Below are 19,261 nucleotides of genomic sequence, written 5' to 3'. Positions count from 1 at the left end.
CAGAGAAATCATATTCTTTTTTTTTTTTTTGACAATTCTCCAGAGGAAGGCAAGTATAAGCAAGATATTAAACCACATCTTACTTTGTTCTCACAAAATACTGTTTGTTGTTGCATTACCAGTGACTCAAAGGTTCTCATTAATTTTCCAGGACTTTTAGTGGCTTTTTAGCCACTAAAACAAATGTTATATCAATGGAACCAAATATAGATGGTATTAAATATAATGCAAATTAGAAGTGGCACACAGAATGTACTCTTGCAAAAATTCTGTTATTTGTAACTAGAGATTTCTAATTCATTCATATTGAGATGGATTATAAATTTGTAGATTTGTGGTTACTAAACTGGGTTAAACATATACACAATGTTCCTTGAAATACTAATCATTTTAGACCCTTCATCTGGATTTATTTAATCTTTGGGTCCTGTCCCTAATAAACCACCAGGGTTTTGTAGAATAAAAAGCAATTCATAAGAGTTTCACAATTTCTCTGAGGTTTGCAATCCGGTAATAGAGAATAAAGATTATGCTTTTTCATGAGGAAGTAATAATCTCCTGTATTAGTTTCCTATTGCTTCTGTAAAATGTTAGCATAAATTCAGTAACTTAAAACAATACAAAGGTATTATCTAGTAGTTATGGAGGTGAGAAATCCAAAATAAATATCACTAGGCCAAAACCAAGGCATCGGCAGGACTGTGTTCCTTCCGGAAGCTCTAGGAGAGAGTCAGTTTCAGTGCGCTTTCCAGACTCTAGAGGCTGCCTGCATTTCTTGGCTTGCAGCCTCATCTTTCATCTTCAAAGCCAGAAGTATAGCATCTGCCAATCTCTTTCTCTGACTCGGACCTTCCTGCCTCCTTCTTATAAAGACCCTTGAAATTTCGTCCCTGTAATTTAGGATAATCTCTCCATCTCAAATCCCTTTTGCCATATAAGGTAATCTATACACAAATTCCAGGGATTAGAGCATGGTTATCTTTGTGGGGTCATTATTGTCCTACCATGTCTTCTCACCTAACCACCCACTACCAACAATTACAATTTTTACCACCTACACAAGTTTCCACTGCGATTAGGTGCAAGCACAAGAAATAAAATCTGGTTCTCTTAAGCAGAAAGAGAATTATGGGAAAGATAGCTGGACAGTAGTAGAAAGGCTGGCAAAATGATCACGAGCAGGATCCAAGGGACCTGCAGGAACTAGAACCACAGCCAAAATCGCAGCCTAGGAAGAATCTGGTGAGAACTCTGCAGCCGGCACTGTGGTCACTGCCACTGCCTGCCCTGTGCCCTGGACACTCCACTGGTGCTGCTGTTACCAGACCCTGGATATAGCTGCTGCACCCATATTGGATTCTAAGCGATTTGCTGGAGCTGTGTGTCCTGTGCGAGGTGGGGAGGAGGGCATCTGATGAACTAGGCTTAGGTCATCTGCTTGTAGCTACTTGCTGGCTGTGGGGAGAGGGAGTATCTGCTCCATTGAGGCTACCACAGTGAGAAGCCCTACTGGCCTCCGACCTACTCTAGGATGCCCACAGAGTAAGTCCTGGTGCTGGGCAACTGAAAAATGGCAAACGTCCACTAGACTGTTGAGACTCAGGAAGAGGTACATGCTGGCTTGACAGCAAGGTTGCACCTTTGAAGAATCCTAAACCACTGGGTGAAACTTGGAAGTTGCCTACTCTTGCACATAGAATTTTGCTACACTTTGACATAAGACCCTCACCTCTGTGTGGTCCATGTCACTCAAGAAAATGTCTAGGTGGCTGCTGCTTTTTACCTTTTCCTTCTCTTATTTCTCTTTAACAATATGATTGTCATATACATATTTCTTACCTTCTTTACTCTATGTACCAAGTACTTACAGCCTAGGAATATAAGCATGAAGACAGTCCCTTGAATATGCCTAGGCACGACCTCCTATCATTAATATACAAGGATAACACGGTAACTCATGAAATGATTCATCATTTGACTTGTTTTTCGAGTTGTGGTAAAGAATTTGTTCTGATATATTGTTTTCTCTGCCCTGGGCTTCTGGTGCCTATTTGATAGGTCTGGCCACTGTCTTTTGCTTTGCCATCTGACATGGCCTGGGGTCAAATCTTCACCCTTGGCCCAATAATGTTGAATTCCAACCACAGAGCTAAATTGGCTTAGGGAGATAGCACGTAAATGCTGTGAATAGCTGAGATTATTAGAAGGAGAATAGAAAGAAATCAAAAGGAGATGTTTATGTTTTAAGAAAAACAAGGTGGAAAAAAAACCTTCACTAACTTGAAAAACACACCTCTAATATGGCTCCTTTTTCTTAAATATCTAGAAACTTCTGAAAGAGAAAGGTCTAGAAAGGTCCCCGTGTCAGCTCTGGTCAAACCTCTAAGATGCAGGCCTTGATTAGTGTGGCTCTGACACCAAGACTGTCAAGGACAAAAATAAACAAAGGAGCATTATAAATGTCCATACCCTTTGGCCCAGTAATTCCACTTATAGAAATTTAGCCTTAGGAAATAAGCAGAGCCATGGAAAGGAGTCTTATGTACAATGATATTTATTTAAAAGCTAATTATAAAAGTAAGAATTTGGTAACAATCTAAAAGTCCAATCATAGCAATAGTTAATGCTTATTAAGCTTTTAATTTGTATAAGGCATGGTACTAAGTGCTTTGTATGAACTATCTCATCAAACCTCATGAATGAAGCGTTTTTACTACCCAATTTTACAAATGAAGATACTGAGTCACAAAGCAGTTAAGCAACTTGCCCAGGGCCAAGCAACTCCAAGTGGTAGAGCCGGGATTTGAACTGAGTTTCATCTGAATCCAAAGCTGGTGTTTGAAATCACCAAGCTATACACTTTCTCAATGGGAGATGATTGAATAAACACAGTACAAACATCATGAAATATTAAATTGCCATTAGTATGATGATTTTGAACAATTTTTAATAAAATTTAAAAATGTTCATGATATAATATTAAATTTAAAAATCCCAGACACAACATTTAGTAAAGAGCATGATCTCAACTAGGGTACAGATATACACAAAAGACTGTTAACAAATGTAAAAAAATGATTGTTTCTAGTTTGTGAACAAATGTAAAATTGTATCTTCTTTTTCATACTCTTCTATACTTTTCAAGCATCCTACAATTAGCAAGTATTGCTTGTATAAAAGGGAAATAGTTGGTGTTCAGAAGAAGATAACTCTAGGCTGGAAGAGTCTGAGAATCAGTGCTCAATGGGTTAGCCCAACCATCGTCCATTGTAGTGGGTTCCGAGCCCTACGAGGCCAGGCAGCTCTAACACACTGGCCAGCCCCAGGGAGTTATGGCTAAGTCTCAGCATGCGAGCACTGCTTGCAAGGCTGACTCAGCTGCCCCACCTGGAGCCATCCTGCTACAAAAGTGAGATTATTAATTAATGGAGCCAGTGACCAGCACAAATTGCATGCCAGAACCAGGTAGAAATTTTCACTCTTGGACCTCTACCTAGGTGACTTTGGACAAGTCATTTATCCTTTTTATGCCTTTGTTTCCTCAGCCATAAGATGAGGACAATAGTACTATCTACCTGATTGGGTTGTTGTAAGGATTAAATGAGAGAAAGCATGTAAAGTCTAGTACAGTATCTGGAACATAATTAGTACTCAATAAATCATCACTTTAAAAGAATAACAAAACACACTTTGCCCCATGGTAGACGTAGAGGGAAAGGCTGAGGAGACTGATTTGACATTATCCCTAAGAAACAGATGGAATACATTATCGCTAAAACTAATTCCTTTTGAGGGGATTTGATTAAATTAAGCTGGTATTTGGTAGGCCAAAGAATGTAGTTATGCTTCTAGTTTTGTCCAAGAACAAGAAACTACATCTTTTTTAAAAACCATTCTAAACTCCCTATAAACATACTGCCTTCTGTTAAGACTAACTCTAGTGTCCAATGTCAGTGTGTATAAGTTATATAAAAATTCTTACCAAATTAGAGATGATTTGGGGTTTCTGAGTATACTCAAATATATGCTGAGAGTCATAAAGCATAATTTAATATTCCGCTGCAGGGATAGAACTGTCTCTTTACAGACGTAACACTGCAGATATTAAATAAATAACGAAAATACCATGAGATTTTTTTTCTAGCATTTTAGGCAATACACTGATGATTAGATTTGATATAAACAATGTTTTTCAGTCATGGCAGGTAGATTAAGGGGATGTATTAGAGTTTTTTTCCCCTCTCTCTTTTATTTTTCTTATTAAAATTATTTTTTCCTATTATAGTTACTGCTTTTATAATGAAAAATATTAAGTATGAGTTAAGAAGAAATGACCTAGCCACTTGGTGGCAGTATGCCATGAAGATAATAGTCTATGTGGCTTCATTTCAGTCCTTTGCTTAAAAATTTTGTCATTGACATATATACACTACCATGTATAAAACAGGTAACTAATGAGAACCTACTGTATAGCACAGGGAACTCTACTCAATGATCTATGGTGACCTAAATGGCAAGGAAATCTAAAAAGAGTGGATATAGGTACAGCGTATATATGTATAACTGATTCACTTTGCTGTACAGCAGAAACTAACACAACATTGTAAAGCAACTATACTCCAATAAACATTAATAAAAAAAATTTGTCATTGGCTTGATTTCTTCTCTGACAGTTTTGTTTACAAATTGTCTTACTTCAGATATCTGATTCTTTGTGAAATTACCCTCTTATAATTAAGCATCTCTTTTAAATGACTTTAATTTAATCTAATTTAAATTAATACACCTGGTTGATTTGAAACTATGATAACAAAAAGACTCTAAAGGAAGATTATGTTTATTCTCTATTAGGGCTAATAAAGCCCTAGTCAGATATGAAAATTATTTTTATGTGATGCAAATTAATAACTGATGTTTCATGCCAAATAACCACCTGTAGTTTATACAACAGAATTATATTAACCTGTATTAAAAGCCAACAGCACCATATATTATTTTTAAATAAAAATGCTAATTTTAAAATAATAAAAGTGAAAACAAAAATAATCCAGCAACATATGCTATAAACCCATGATTTTGCAAAATTGAAAGTTGTGTTACATTTTAACGTAATCTTTTTCTTAAAACTGTAAAATAATGTAGATGCAGGCTCCTGCTTGGGCTCCCTGAGAATGAACATAAGCCTGTAAAACACTTATTTAGATGAATAAACCTGGCTGTTGACCACTGGCGATGGAACCACATACTTAGGGAAAAAAGAGATGTAGTGAAGCACTGAGGAGCCAGAAAGAGCTTCTGATTTGTCACAATCCACAGTGAAACATTTCCCTCTTGCTGTGGAGAAGTGAGAATAAAAACACAGGAAAGAACTTTTGGCTTTTCTGATGTTTTCATCTTCTAAAATTCCCTACCCATTGTTCTTAGAAAACCACTCTTCAATCGAGCCTGTGTTTGCACCCAGATCAGCCTTTTAAAAACATTTCCAAAGACCTATAGGAATCTTTTTATCGGAACTCTGTGATATTTTTCTCAAAGAGAGTTGCCCTGGCCACATAGCTTGTTATACAAGCCTATGATATCTCCGTAGCAGTTAAGGACACCTCAAGTTGTGATTTCTCCCTGGCCCCCAAAGTGATTCTTTTAATAGAAGAATTTGAACACTGAAATCAGAATGACTGAATAAATAGGGCTTGAGGCCCTCTTGGAGATCCAGAGCTTAGAACCATTTTCAGGAATATCTTCTGTCAGCTGGGAGAATTGTGTCCTTGAAGTCACCTCTGGAAGCTTTTAATTATCAGGATGGAGGAGGTGGGTAAGGAAACTCCAGGACTCTTTTTTTTCTTTTATAAATGTATTTATTTTATTTTATTATTATCATTATTATTTTTTTGGCTGCATTGGGTCTTCATTGAGGTGAGGTGTGCGGGCTTCTCACTCGGTGGCTTCTCTTGTTGCGGAGCACGGGCTCTACGCGCGCAGCCTTCAGTAGTTGTGGTGCACAGGCTTCAGTAGTTGTGGCGCACAGGCTTAGTTGCTCCGCGGCATGTGGGATCTTCCCTGACCAGGGCTCAAACCCGTGTCCCCTGCATTGGCAGGTGGATTCTTAACCACTGCGTCACCAGGGAAGCCCATCCAGGACTCTTCTGAGTTCAGGCTGAAAACAAGTTAGCTACCAAGGCAGCTGACCCCACCCTGGTCAGAAGATTTCATTAGCAGTGTTCTGACAGGCTTTACGGGTAGACAGGGCTGGCCAGGATCCTTGCCCGCGGGGAAGGAGCAGAGGGAAGTCATTAATGGCATTCCACCCTTATGTTATAACCTCAAAGTGTCTGCTAATCAAAACTGGGCTTCTTACATGAAGCCAAGAGGCTGTTCATGAACAGCATCTTTAAGACTGTGCAAAGGCAAAAGTGACACATCTTGGAGGCTCTTAAGGAAACCTAAACTTTATTGCATCATCTATTGGAAGGAATCAAGTAGAGACCAGTTGTGTGTTTTTTTTCTGGCTTGGTGAATGAAATAAAGCTCCTTGGAATTTGTTGCCTAGAAGCCTCATGAAATTAGTGGACACACCTTGAAGTCTTACAAACCCTAGGTAGTTTTTACTGTCCTTTGAATGTTTCCTCCTTTAGGATTTACCCAATTTAATAAAAAGAAGAAGACACACACACACACACACACACACACACACACACACACACACAGGTTTTTGCTTTTACTCCATCTTTCCAGCCTATTAAAGTTACTGGTTTACTTTAATCATCTCCAAACAAGTGAAGAAACCCTCTTAGGAAACTGGGTAACCTGAGTGCAAAAAGTAAAAAGCTGACACTATTTTCTTTTTGTTTAAGTTCCCCAGGTCACACTGAAATCATTTCAACATGATACTCAGAATTCTGGGCTTCTAATTGCTTCCATCTTTGAAGGACACCTTACTTCTGGTAAGAAAATACTGCTTAGGTTTGTTGAGTAGTCTTTACTAATCATCCATTTGAATGCTCCATACTGAAAAATCATGTGTCAGGCATAAGTTTCTTGACAGTAAGATATGCCACATGCTTTCCATAGGAAAATAATCAAACAAAAATCTGCTTAAAATTGAATTTAAGGAGTGGTTTAGGTAGATTTTGCCAGCTTTGCTCTGGGTTAGGTACATGTTCATTTCAATTGGTGCTGGGGCTCAAGACCTCAAAAATTCTTCCTAAAAAATACCATTATTTGAGTGTCTACCATGTGCTAGGAATTTCATATACATCGTCTTTTTCAATCTTCAAAATCTTTATCAATCTTCAAAACAACCTGTTGAGGTAAGTGCTATGTATCTATTTTACAGATGGGAAAACTGGAGCTCAGAGAGGTTGAGGAACTTGTTTGGACTAAAATTCAAATCCAATTTTCAAATCCTGAAGTCTGTGCTCTTTCTTTTATACAAACCAGCTCCCATTTTATTTGTTAGTATGACTTAGTATTTTCCATTGATAAGCATATCTAAATGTTTTAGGCATAAAAAAGATATTAGATCAGGTTGTAGAGCATTTATCTCCTTGCATAGAAATCTGGCAAGAGTAGTATAAAAACTTTGGCAGGTGATATTGACATTCTTTGGACTTCTGTTTATTTATTCAAAAAATACTCTATGTTGCCAGGCACACATTTTATGCGCCAGGTACTATTCTGAGTACTGGGCAAACAGCAGTGAAAAAAATGAACAAAGCCCCTGTCTTCATGGAGCTTTCATTCCAGATAGACAGGGTGGGGTGGGAGTGGGGGAAACCACAAACAGAACAAGAAAAGGAAGGTGGCAGCAAGTGTTATAAAGGAAATGAAGCAATGTAAGGGTACTCTGAATTTGTGTTAGGTGAATCAATTATGGGCCAAGTGCTTAGGTTCAGCACAGATCCCTAATTACAAATGCCTGCACAGACCTGCACCTTGATATTTCTATGGGAATTGTGGAGGCTAGGAACTCATGGCTGCTCTGTTAGATAGGTATTATTTTACAGAAGAGGAAACTTGAGCTTCAGCAAGTTCACAATTATGCTCTGATGTTACAGAGCATAAGCAAGCGGCAGCATCTAGTTTGAACCCAGGTATCTCAGGTTATTCTCTTGGTGACTCTGCTCTACTCCTCAAACCCCTTTACCTGGCCCCATGTTAACCTGGGAATTCCTCATCCTCCTCCAGGACTAATGCACAAGAATATGTGGAAGCCAGTACCTCCCGTTAGTTGCTTGAAATCCTTAGCAATAGTATTTTAGTCCTAGGAAAACACTAATTCCATACCCCACTGGGACTTTGGAGTGAAGTAAGCCACACTGGCCCTGGCCCACCAGTGGCTTTAGGAGAGGGGCTGGACAGCATGGAGACCCCCAAGTGCATGTTAGGTGCAGCTGGGGAATAACTAGGGCAGGGCCAATTCAGTGTCTGACACATGGTAAGCATCCGATAAACGTCTGCCAAAGCGGGGGAGGAAGGAGGATGGAAGGGGCCAATACCCAGCATGGCTCAGAACCAACTCCAGCAAGACAAGTCATGTCCAAATTAAAGTTTACATTTGAAAATAGAAAATAGGGTTTTTCATGTACTAGGGAGAAAATGGGATGAGCCTGGTAGGTAACACATGCTGAATATAATAATTATTTAAAGATTACAGGTGATTAATTCCACTTCAAAATTCAAAAAAAGCACTGTTTTTAAAATAAAATGTCAGTATAAGATATATGGCAATTTGGATTTCTCTCTTATAACATATATTGTTCTAAGTAGAGTGAATGTTCTTTTTCAGCAGGAAAAAATTCATGAACAATAAATTTCAAAGAATGGTGAGAAGTTATGCATAACTTCTGTCTTGTACAAAAGGTTAAAAAAAAACACAACAACTCAGTTGTGATTGTGGCCAGTTTTAGACTCTGTCACAAGCAATTGGGAATTCTCACTTGTGTCAAACAAACCAAATGATGTGTATCACTAAACCTTTTTTATATAAAATATGCAAGCACAAGCTCAGAAAAATGTCTAAAGCTGACCACATTTGCCAGAGACTCAATTCACTGACATCAGATCCATGCAGCCCAATTCCCTCAAACAAAAGGTATTGTTGTGCAGTTTGGAAGGGCAGTCACTTTACAGCCCAAGGTAAAGGTTAATTTTATTTCCCCTTCTTATTTCCTTTGAGATCAATGACCTTCACTTGGAGTAGAGTAGAGAGAACAATGACTCTGGCGTCACATAGATGGAAATTATACCTAAAATTATTTTTCTTTCCTTTCAGACAATAGGCAACAAGACATTGGGCTTCTATTGGGAATGGTCTTCTTTGCGGTTATTTTAGCGATTCTTTTTTTGATTGGGATACTTAACAGATCGTTCAGAACTGGGTAAGTTTTTGTAGAATTTGTTTTCTCATTTAGACATATATTGGTACCATTAAAATGTAGTCAATTCTGTGATTTACTAGAAAAATACATCAACATTTTTCTTGAGAGAAAGACAAAACAAACTGTTTAATGAGTACCCACCCATGCCAAACTCTTTACAAATGTCATTCATTTAATCCTTGCAAGATCCTGCCAGAAAAGCTCAGTGGCCTATTTTACAGATGACTTACACGAGGCTTAGAGAGGTTAAGTGCTCAGCCCAAGGTCACCAAACACTAAGCCAGGAGTCCAGACACAGCTGACGTCTCAGCCCATGTTCTCTCTTTCCCTACGCAGCCTTCTCATTGTGCCCTCAAGTCTGTCTACAGTGCCTGAATTCTTCACAGTAGTTACGTCGTAACCTACCTCAAGTTCTACCCAAGCAAATCCCCTGAATCAATGTGAAGAGAAGTGTGGCAATGTGTGAATTCATCACCTTGATACCAATCGTGTTAGTGTTTTAGCATCCAGCCCCAATTCCCAGTCCCCTTGGCCTCCTTCAGTCATTTTTTTCCAATATGGTATTAGTATAATAAAGATCAATGCCTAATTATTTTAAAATGAGACTTTGAGGGAAGCAAGGCCTTTGACACCCTAAATTTTACCAGATGCACTATTTCTAATTGGTTAATAGAGTTGTTTTATGTGGCAGTCCCCCAGTTCGTGCAGTGACCACAAATTTAACACATGTGAATGTTCTTTGCCTAATTGGCACTGAGTTTCTCTTTCTTGCCATCACTTGCTTCATGAGATAATCCTTCTTTCTTTGAAATTTATAATCAAAATGCAGTAGAGAGATTCAGAATGAGCTATTGTAAATAAAGTACACTAGTGATATTTTTTTTAATTTACATAGGCTTTTTCCTCAAAACCTAAGCTTTTAAATTACACATTAATAAATATATCCCTGGTACCCTTGTGAGGTGAGAAAACTAATATGGAACTTTATTTTAGGTTGTTTTAAAATATACTTGATTACAAAACCCTTTGAAATATCTTAATGTTCCAACTTGTAGTGCATAAGCATATTAATATTTGTGTTATTATCCAAAGATGTCCTAGAGAGTGTAAAATTTTAAATAACATTAAGTTTGTTACGAACTAAAAATTAACTTCCTACTGGTAACGATAAATAAGAAAATAAAACAATTCTTTGCTAATTTAATTATTTAAATAAGCATTCTTTTTAAAAAGATAAAACTAGAGATAATTCCAATATTACTGTATTACATATGAGCAGATACTGTTTTTACTATAACTTTACATTATTTATAAAAGTCTTATTTCAGAAACAGAACTGGAAAATGGAGAACAAAACAATTTTAAACATAATGAAAACAAGAGTGGTATCTATCTATCTATATATATATATATATATACACACACACATATTTTTCTCACTGTATCAGTATGCTGTATAAAAACTTTTCTTCAATAGCATGAACTTACTAATTTGGTCTAATTTTAGGTATACAAAGGGAGTGTGAATTATTTTAAAAACTGAACCATAAAACATTGTATAAATATGTGTAAAGAAATTATTTTATTTTATTTTACCCTACAGTTCAAGGTCAAATTGGGCAAGCAAAGTCCATGCAGCTAATTTGGTTGTTACTTAGTGAAAGTTCTTAGAGAAGCTGCATAAACAGATACAAGAGTCTGATCTGTTGTGGTGCGTTGTTGACACATAATAATGTGCCAGAGATCAGTGTAGTCTCTTCGAAGCTCCCGGGACAACCTTTTTGCTCAAATCAATTTTTACGTAAATGCAGAAAGTGCTTTCAACACAGTGGCAGTGCCACGGGGTAGCTTAGGAGGAAAAGTGAGGTGTTCACAGCTTCTCACTCTTCCTTCCATCACCCGATCCCAGAGATCCGTAATAAGCACACAGCCTAAGTAAAAACTGGTGTTCTCACCATGCCACACAACTGCAAGACAACTTCCCCGGACTCCTGCTCCAACTACATAAGGAAAGTCTGGAGCCACCACTATCATCTCAACCTTATTTAGAATCATTACAATTAGAGGAGCTCAAATATTATAGTTTTATCATATGACATTCTCTTTAATATTTCTCTGTGGTTATGGTCACCTTGGAAAGTTTTACAAAATATCCCTTAGGTTTTACAAACTTTTCCACACTGACATCTCCGCTTATAATGGTTTGCCATATTTAACATGTGTATAGTTTCACTTCCTGGGTGGTTCTCCCATTTATCTTGAGTCTAGTGTGAGTGTTTTGTAATGTTCCAGCTTATTAGAGACAGGCAGAGCAATAGAGAGAAGAGGAAAATCTGAAAAGATATTGAATCAACTTCCCACATAACTTTTTAAAGTAAGAGATGGAAATCTTAGTTTCTGCATCGGAAAGTTTGGTTTTAATTATGCATTCCATTCTAGTTGATTTCCTAATCTCCTAGATAATTGCCTGCACCAATCCTCAAGTAAGATGCTTATTCTTAGTCATTTTTTTTTTTTTAGAATTAAAAGAAGAATTTTATTGCTAAGACCGAAGTGGCTTTATGAAGATATTCCTAATATAGAAAATAGCAATGTTGTGAAAATGCTACAGGTAACCAAACACCATCAAATACAAACTAAATGGCAGCTGAAACCACGAGTGCAGTCCAATAATTAGAGTAGAATTTCCATTCAAATAAAGAAATATGTGTGCATATTTGCACAACTGTATAGCTTATGTAGAGATAAAATTATGCATATTGCAAATCATACTTAAGAGAGATGAGAGAATGGACTAGGGGAAGAAAAGAGAGATGAAAGACAGAAGCAATTCCATTCAAAAGAGAAGAGTGAGGGCTTCCCTGGTGGCGCAGTGGTTGAGAGTCCACCTGCCGATGCAGGGGACACGGGTTCGTGCCCCGGTCCGGGAAGATCCCACGTGCCGCGGAGCAGCTGGGCCCGTGAGCCATGGCCGCTGAGCCTGCGCGTCCGGAGCCTGTGCTCCGCAGCGGGAGGGGCCCCAACAATGAGAAGCCCGCATACCAAAAAAAAAAAAAAAAAAAGAGAGAAGATTGTAAGCCAGGTGCCAGAGCCACTTACTTGGTGGCCAAGCGATTGGAAGGTGTCTTCAGGGACAAAAGGAAGAGGGAAGAAAATCTCAATAGATCGAGCCTCAGAGACACAAAGGGGCTTCTGTTTTACATGAGATTGGAGAAGCAGGTGGAGCCCAAGGAGGACACCACTTTGCTCCTGAGACCCAGTGGAATATTCGAGAAGATGAATGTGAGGAGACTATGGAAGATGGCGTCACCAGGGGTGGGCCAGGTTTCCAGTTTAGCAAAGAATAGAAGGGTGCCCCAGGAAGACCCAGAGGCTATAGGGGACTTTGCCAGTTATGGAGGAGCTGCTGCTGATTATGGAAGAGGGGAAGTAATCTGCTATGTGTGCTCCTACACTTTCTGGCTCTCCAGCCTGGCTGTCAGGGGGTGCAAAACTCAGTTGACGGGACAGACACATCATTCAAGCATTGCAATGCAGTGACAGAGTACAGTGACAGAGATGAGACCAAACATGATGAGAATATAGAGGAAACATATTAAAAGACAGGAAGGAGTTGCTCAGGAGAAACGGAAGACATTCAAAATAGACAGGCTACATGAGCAAAAAAGGCACAGAGGTGAGAAGAGCATGTTGGGTGTTGCTTTGTGGAAACACTTGATGTGAGGAGTGGCTGGAATAATGTGGGAATGCAGAGTGGGATCAGATCACAGGAGGCCTTATTATGGAACTCAGACTTCATTCTGCCAATCAATAGTTTTCAAACTTGAAAAAAAAGTTATTTTTAGCCTAGGAAGCCTTTGTTCAAATGATGTGTGGAGGACAAGAATTTGTAAAACAAGAAAAAGTGGCTCTATTTGGAGATCTAGTGAGCCCGTTAACCAACTCCTTCCCTAGCCCCAGGTGAGTCCCTAAGGCAACAGTTCTCAGCCTTGGTTGCATGTTAGAATCCTGATTCCCAGGCCACAACCCAGGGTCTTTGGGGGAGGGAGGGCGGGGGGAGACCCAGGCCTCAGCATTTTCCAAAGCTTCCCAAGTGATTCCACTACACAGCCCATGCTGAGAACACTGTTAAGGGGTTGAAAACTATTGCTAAAGCCAGTGAGGAGTCAGTGAGGGGGTGTCCGTTGGAATAGGAATGGTCCTAGGAAAGAGGCAGAAAGGGAAGGTAGAGAAATGAGCATCGTGAGTTGTGGGCCAAGTGTCGAGAAGCAAGGGTCCTTGGTGCTGACTTTGCAGAGGGTCTGTAACATAAGAAGTGGAATGCATCTGTGGAATGTGACAAGGAGCAGGTCATTGGTGGTCCCGGTCCAGGGGTTCAGTTAGAAGTGAATGGAAGGGGACCGAGAGTGGAGATATCTTTTGATGAGTGTAGACCAGAAGGGAAGTAAGAAAGGGGCTATGCTGACACATGATCAAATAAATACTCTCAATACTGATGTGACGAATGTATTAACAGTAGCTCCAGAGCAGTACGGACTCAGAAGCGTGTTTGTACTAAATTGAACGGGCTTGAGAGGACTAGTATGGGGGGGGCGGGGGAGGGAGGGGACTGATCAAGCACGACTGTGAAGGGATGAGGAGGAAAGTCTCACCTGGAGCAAGAGGAGGGATCCTTGAAGGAGAGAAAGGGTGTGGACGTGGTTGATTTTGAAGGAGGTAATGTTGCCTACACAGTGGACGGGTGGTCTGGAATAACTGAACCCACATATAGAATAACGTACACAGTTAACAACTGACTGAAGGACAAGTACGTAGTCACCAAACTACAACTAATAAACACTGTGGTCTTGATATGCATTCCACTTAGTCGTTCTGTCTTGCTCCCCCACTAGTTATCCTAGGGAACTGGGGACATTCTGTGATTCAGAGAATTGTTCCTGCCCTCGTTGTGATCAGATCCTCCTCTTCCTTTACTGTCCTCACACTGGAATAGTCCCTGTTGCTCTTCTATGTCCTTCACTATGGTCTGACCCCCATCCACTTCTCCACTCAGATGCCAGCCTGAAGAGGGGAAAACACCCCCTTCCTCTCAGTTTACTATAGCAACTCTAGTTCCTTTGACTTCATCTGACCCTTGACTACATGTCTGCCCTTCCCAACCCAAACCTGGCAAGTGCCTTGGGGAGGCAGAGCCGAAGAAAATTTGAATGACCGTTCATGCTGCTTTATTCAAGGTCTTCGTCTTTGTCAAACTTCCTTCCCATTCTGGGCTCCTGGAATTAGAAATGAACCTTAGGGTTTCCTTCAGATGAGGTTTTGTTTTCTGCCCAAAGACTAAGGGGTAGTGTTCTAGTCAGTTCAGGCTGCTCCAACAGAATACCATAGAGTGGGTGGCTTAAATGACAAACATCTATTTCTTACAGTCCTGGAGGCTGGGAAGTCCAAGATCAAGACACCAGCAGATCTGGTTCCTGGTGACAGCTCTCTTGCAGATGGCTGCTTTCTGGTTGTGTCCTCATATGGCAGACAGAGAGATCAGCTCTCTCGTATCTTTTCTTATGAGAACGCTAATCCTATTCATGAGGGCTCCACCCTCATGACCTAACTACCTCCCAAAGGCCCCACCTCCTAATACCATCACATTGGGGGTTAGGGCTTCAACATACGAATTTTGGAGGGACTCAAACATTCAGTCCATAGCAAGTGGCTATAGTTTTGTAATTGTGTTGGGTGGGAGTTATTTGCCCTGGGAAGCCAGCCATCAGCTGGAAGTGCTCAAGTCCTTTTCTTACCAGAAGAGTCATCAGGCTTTTATACAAATAAAAACTTTCTTCACCCACCCTCCTGACTGATCATCACAGACATGTCTGAATTGTGAGCACCTAGCTGCACACCTTTAGAACCACAGCACAAAGCATTTACTACAACCTTATTCTCAAATGGAAGCAAAATAGGATTCTCCACGCACTACCCCCCACCGCCAACTTTCTTTTATTTAAGCAACAAAGTATTTTCTTGTAGAAAGGAACTATAATATTAAGAAATACTCCAAAATTTTAAAAGGCCCTGAAATAATCTGCAAGTTAATATGAAAGAGGCTTCTTTCTCTTTAAAATTTTTAAATAAAGGCATGTGCTTACAGCATGGACTATTTTTATTACTCCTTTCCTTCAGTCTACTCCTGGGAGAATTTAACAAACATTTGGAATGGAGCAGGGTAACAAAAGACAAAAGGAGGAAATCATATGGGAAGAGAAACAATATGAAGAAAAATGAGGGGGAAAGGAAAGTTGAGGGAAAGCAAAATTCCAGTCCTTACTCAATTATCCAGTTGGCTCCTTTAAACTTCTTTTGTAAAATAAAACAATGTCTTTTCTTTCTAGGAAAAAAGTGAATTTATGAATAATAATTCCAGCGAACAGGTCCTATATGTTGATCCAGTGATTACAGAGATAGAAATCTTTCTCCCAGAAGAAAAACCCATGGACTACAAAAGGGAAAAGAACACAGGATCCGTGGAGACAAACGACAGCCTGCAAAAGTCACTACTCACCAACACTACAATAGTATATATTCCTGATCTCAACACTGGGTATAAACCCCAGATTTCAAATTTTCTCACTGGGGGAAACCATCTCAGCAATAATGATGAAACAGCTTCCTCAACTCTGGAACCACCAGCTGATTGCTTAAACCTGGGAAAGAATGCCAGGTTTAAAAAATATCCTAACTTTTCTTTCTCTGTCTCAAGTATGAATTCGCTAAGCAACACACTATTTCTTGAAGAATTAAGCCTCATTTTAAATCAAGGAGAATGCAGTCCTCCAGACATGCAAAACCCTGTAGAGAGGGAAACCACCATGCTTTTGGAAAATGCATCAACAAATGAAACTCTTCCAGAACAGACCCTGCTGCCTGATGAATTCGTCACCTGTTTGGGGAGCATGAACGAGGCGTTACCATCTATAAATTCTTATTTTCCACAAAATATTTTGGAAAGCCACTTCAATAGGATTTCACTCTTAGAAAAGTAGACTGTGTAGTCAAAAGCTGCCTGGCAATTTGAAGATGGCTCTCTCCCTCAACACAAATTTAATTCTGCCCTATTTTTTTTTAATTGGAGAATTAAGATCCAAAGATAGAACATAATTCATGGCCACAAAAGCAGCAACAATATTAGGGACGCCTCCCATATTTTAGAAGATGTATCAACTATATCTTTTTTAATTTTCCTCATTACAAGGCACAAAACAGATCTCTTTTTTGTATGAAGGATAAATAATACAAAATATGTGGTAGTGAAATAAATGCTGAAAATCGTTCTTTGAAATTGAGATATTAGTATTCGCTTACAAGAGGAAAAGCAAGTTTAATTTTCATTTTATTACTTCGTGTTCTCTCGAGTAGATAAAAATACAGCCCACAGACAACAAAATAGGTAAGGGATGGAAACAAAGGAACAATTAATTGCATGTTTACTGTGTTGGGTTTTTGCCCTACTACTTTCTATTCAGATGTTAAGAATTTGATCTTCCTTATTTTGATTTTGGACTGAGAGAGTTGTAAAACAGTGACGTGTGGAAATCATGAGATAGTTGTCTTCATTCCAGTTCAGAGTGATGGCATTGTTCTCCTGTGGTGTAGTTGGTGTATTAATTACACTGTAGTAGATTTATTGAGGTAGAAGATGCAGGATCAACAAGGTGTAATTATTTCTTTTGTATTAGATATCTGTCACAAAATTATTGTTAAACCAGGTATTTTTCCAAATCTAGGATGGCAATACTCGCCACACCTGTCACTGCCCCATATCCTATGTCTCCTGTAAACATCACCAACTCATCACCATGTGCCTTTCTGCTGAGCCCTAAGGTGGCCTCAGAATCCTCTCAGCACAGTGCTCCTGATGGCCACAGACAATAAGGGCTGGGACTGGAGATGAACTCTGTCTGCCAACCAGGTCAATATTGGAAGTGGGTGATCTTACAATTATAAAATGCATATTTTAATTGAGAAATGGTACCCAGCAGACTTCTTTATTATGATTAATTTTTACATCAGGGGGAACTTTTTTCTAATGATCAGAACAATTTGAAAATTGAATAGATTACCCATTGAATTTCTCTTCCTCTTCTAACAGTTGTCAGCAATAATTTATATTCAGATTAAATAGTTTTATTTTAGCAAACAAAGCAGTTAATCAAAAAAGGACCAGTTGTTAGCACATGAGCAAGCTATTTTGTTTTGTTTTGGCTTTTGAAAAAATAAAACACCACAAAAGCAGTTTTGTTGTCATTAAACATCCCCATGAGGAGGATGACCACACATCCTGGTTTGTCCTGGTTTTTGTCTGTTGTCCCAGTGTTAATTATGGCCAGTGTGCCTTTTCCCTCTCAGAAGCATCCCTTTGGATGATAAATCATTTTGTCACTCTATCTATGAAGACTGTTTAATGTCCAACATATAAATAATTTATCACAATTCATCTCTTTTTTTTGCCTTGATGGTCCTCTTTATTTTACTTTATATCTTTTACTAAAGCCATTGTGCTCCAAAATGAACATACTATTGGTGTAAAAAATGTATCTCCTGCTGTGAAATTCTATTCTGTTTACCCTAAAATATGTACATATTTGTTGTACTTCACATATTCTGAAAGGTGTATATTTTAAATCACTAGTGAAATGCTAATATTAAATATCTTGACTTGTAAATGATCATATGCCTTTGTGTTATTCCTTATCCAATGGGAGAATATAATGAAGCAAAGAGGCAGGTAGTATTTGAGATAGAAATAACAAAAGACCAAGATGAATCTTTGATGTTTACCAATCTGCTGAAGACATCTGTTAACAAGTGAAAAATATTTTCATAGTGTATTTCAGTATAACTGTAACCTGCCACACATCAAAAAAGCTTTTGTCAGGCTTATAGGATTGCAGCATTATTTGATCTTCTGTGTGTGCTTTCAATGCAGTCAGTGCTTCCTTTAGAACATCTCCTTCTTGTCCCCCTGGAGCAGGAAGGGGGCTGCTTTCTCTTCCTATAGTGTCCTTCTCACACCCACATCACATTAAGAATGGAGGAGACACTTCTAGTTCCATCCATGCCGTTGGCCCTTGTTGGTCCCAATGGACTAAAATTTAAAGCTATACCTATAAACAAAGCAGTATGCTTGCCATTGCCCCAACTCAGAGAAAATTTCAACTGCTTCATCACAGTGCAACCTTGGTAAATGGCAAAGGGTTTTCTTTCTATGATTCTTTTTTTTTAATAAAGTTATTTATTTTTTAAATTTATTTTTGGCTGCATTGGGTCTTCGCTGCTGTGCGTGGACTTTCTCCAGTTGCTGTGAGCAGGGGCTACTCTTTGTTGTGGTGTGCCTCATTATCATGGCTGCTCTTGTTGCAGAGCATGGGCTCTAGGTGCATGGGCTTCAGTAGTTGTGGCTTGTGGGCTCTAGAGCGCAGACTCAGTAGTTGTGGTGCACGAACTTAGTTGCTCCACGGCATGTGGGATCTTCCCGGACCAGGGCTCAAACCCATGTTCCCTGCACTGGCAGGCAAATTCTTAACCACTGCGCCACCAGGGAAGCCCATCTTTCTATGATTCTTATTCAACAAGTATTCACTGAAGTGTTGAATGCCCCTATTATGTGTAAGGCACTTTGAACCAATATAGATGTTAACAAAACCAGCCAAGTTCCTGCAGCCTTAGAGCTTATATTCTAAAAGCAAGAAGCAGATAGCACATGGAACCAAATCACTGCCCTTTAGGGAGCTTTCGGTGGGGAAGAGGGTGAGGATAGGGGATGGAGAGAGGCAGAAAAAAATAAGGAAGAAAAATGCTAGATAATGAGTGCCATGTAGAGAGGTAAAATGGGA

The 19,261-nt window shown here is 39.2% G+C and overlaps 1 protein-coding gene across 1 annotated transcript in view; it reads left to right on the top strand.

Moving 5' to 3' along the window:
• IL23R (interleukin 23 receptor) overlaps positions 1-16,411 on the top strand; it is a 52,945-nt gene extending 36,534 nt beyond the window's left edge. Inside the window, exons 7-10 of the mRNA XM_007109059.2 lie at positions 6,852-6,941; positions 9,272-9,377; positions 11,898-11,988; positions 15,761-16,411. Of these exons, the coding sequence (XP_007109121.1) occupies positions 6,852-6,941; positions 9,272-9,377; positions 11,898-11,988; positions 15,761-16,411 (938 nt within the window). The remainder of the gene's footprint in view (positions 1-6,851; positions 6,942-9,271; positions 9,378-11,897; positions 11,989-15,760) is intronic.
• Positions 16,412-19,261: the final 2,850 nt, after the last annotated feature.

Source organism: Physeter macrocephalus, chromosome 4, assembly GCF_002837175.3.
Source record: "Physeter macrocephalus isolate SW-GA chromosome 4, ASM283717v5, whole genome shotgun sequence".
Classification (NCBI taxonomy): Eukaryota; Metazoa; Chordata; class Mammalia; order Artiodactyla; family Physeteridae; genus Physeter; species Physeter macrocephalus.
This window is presented reverse-complemented; position numbering and strand designations above follow the sequence as displayed.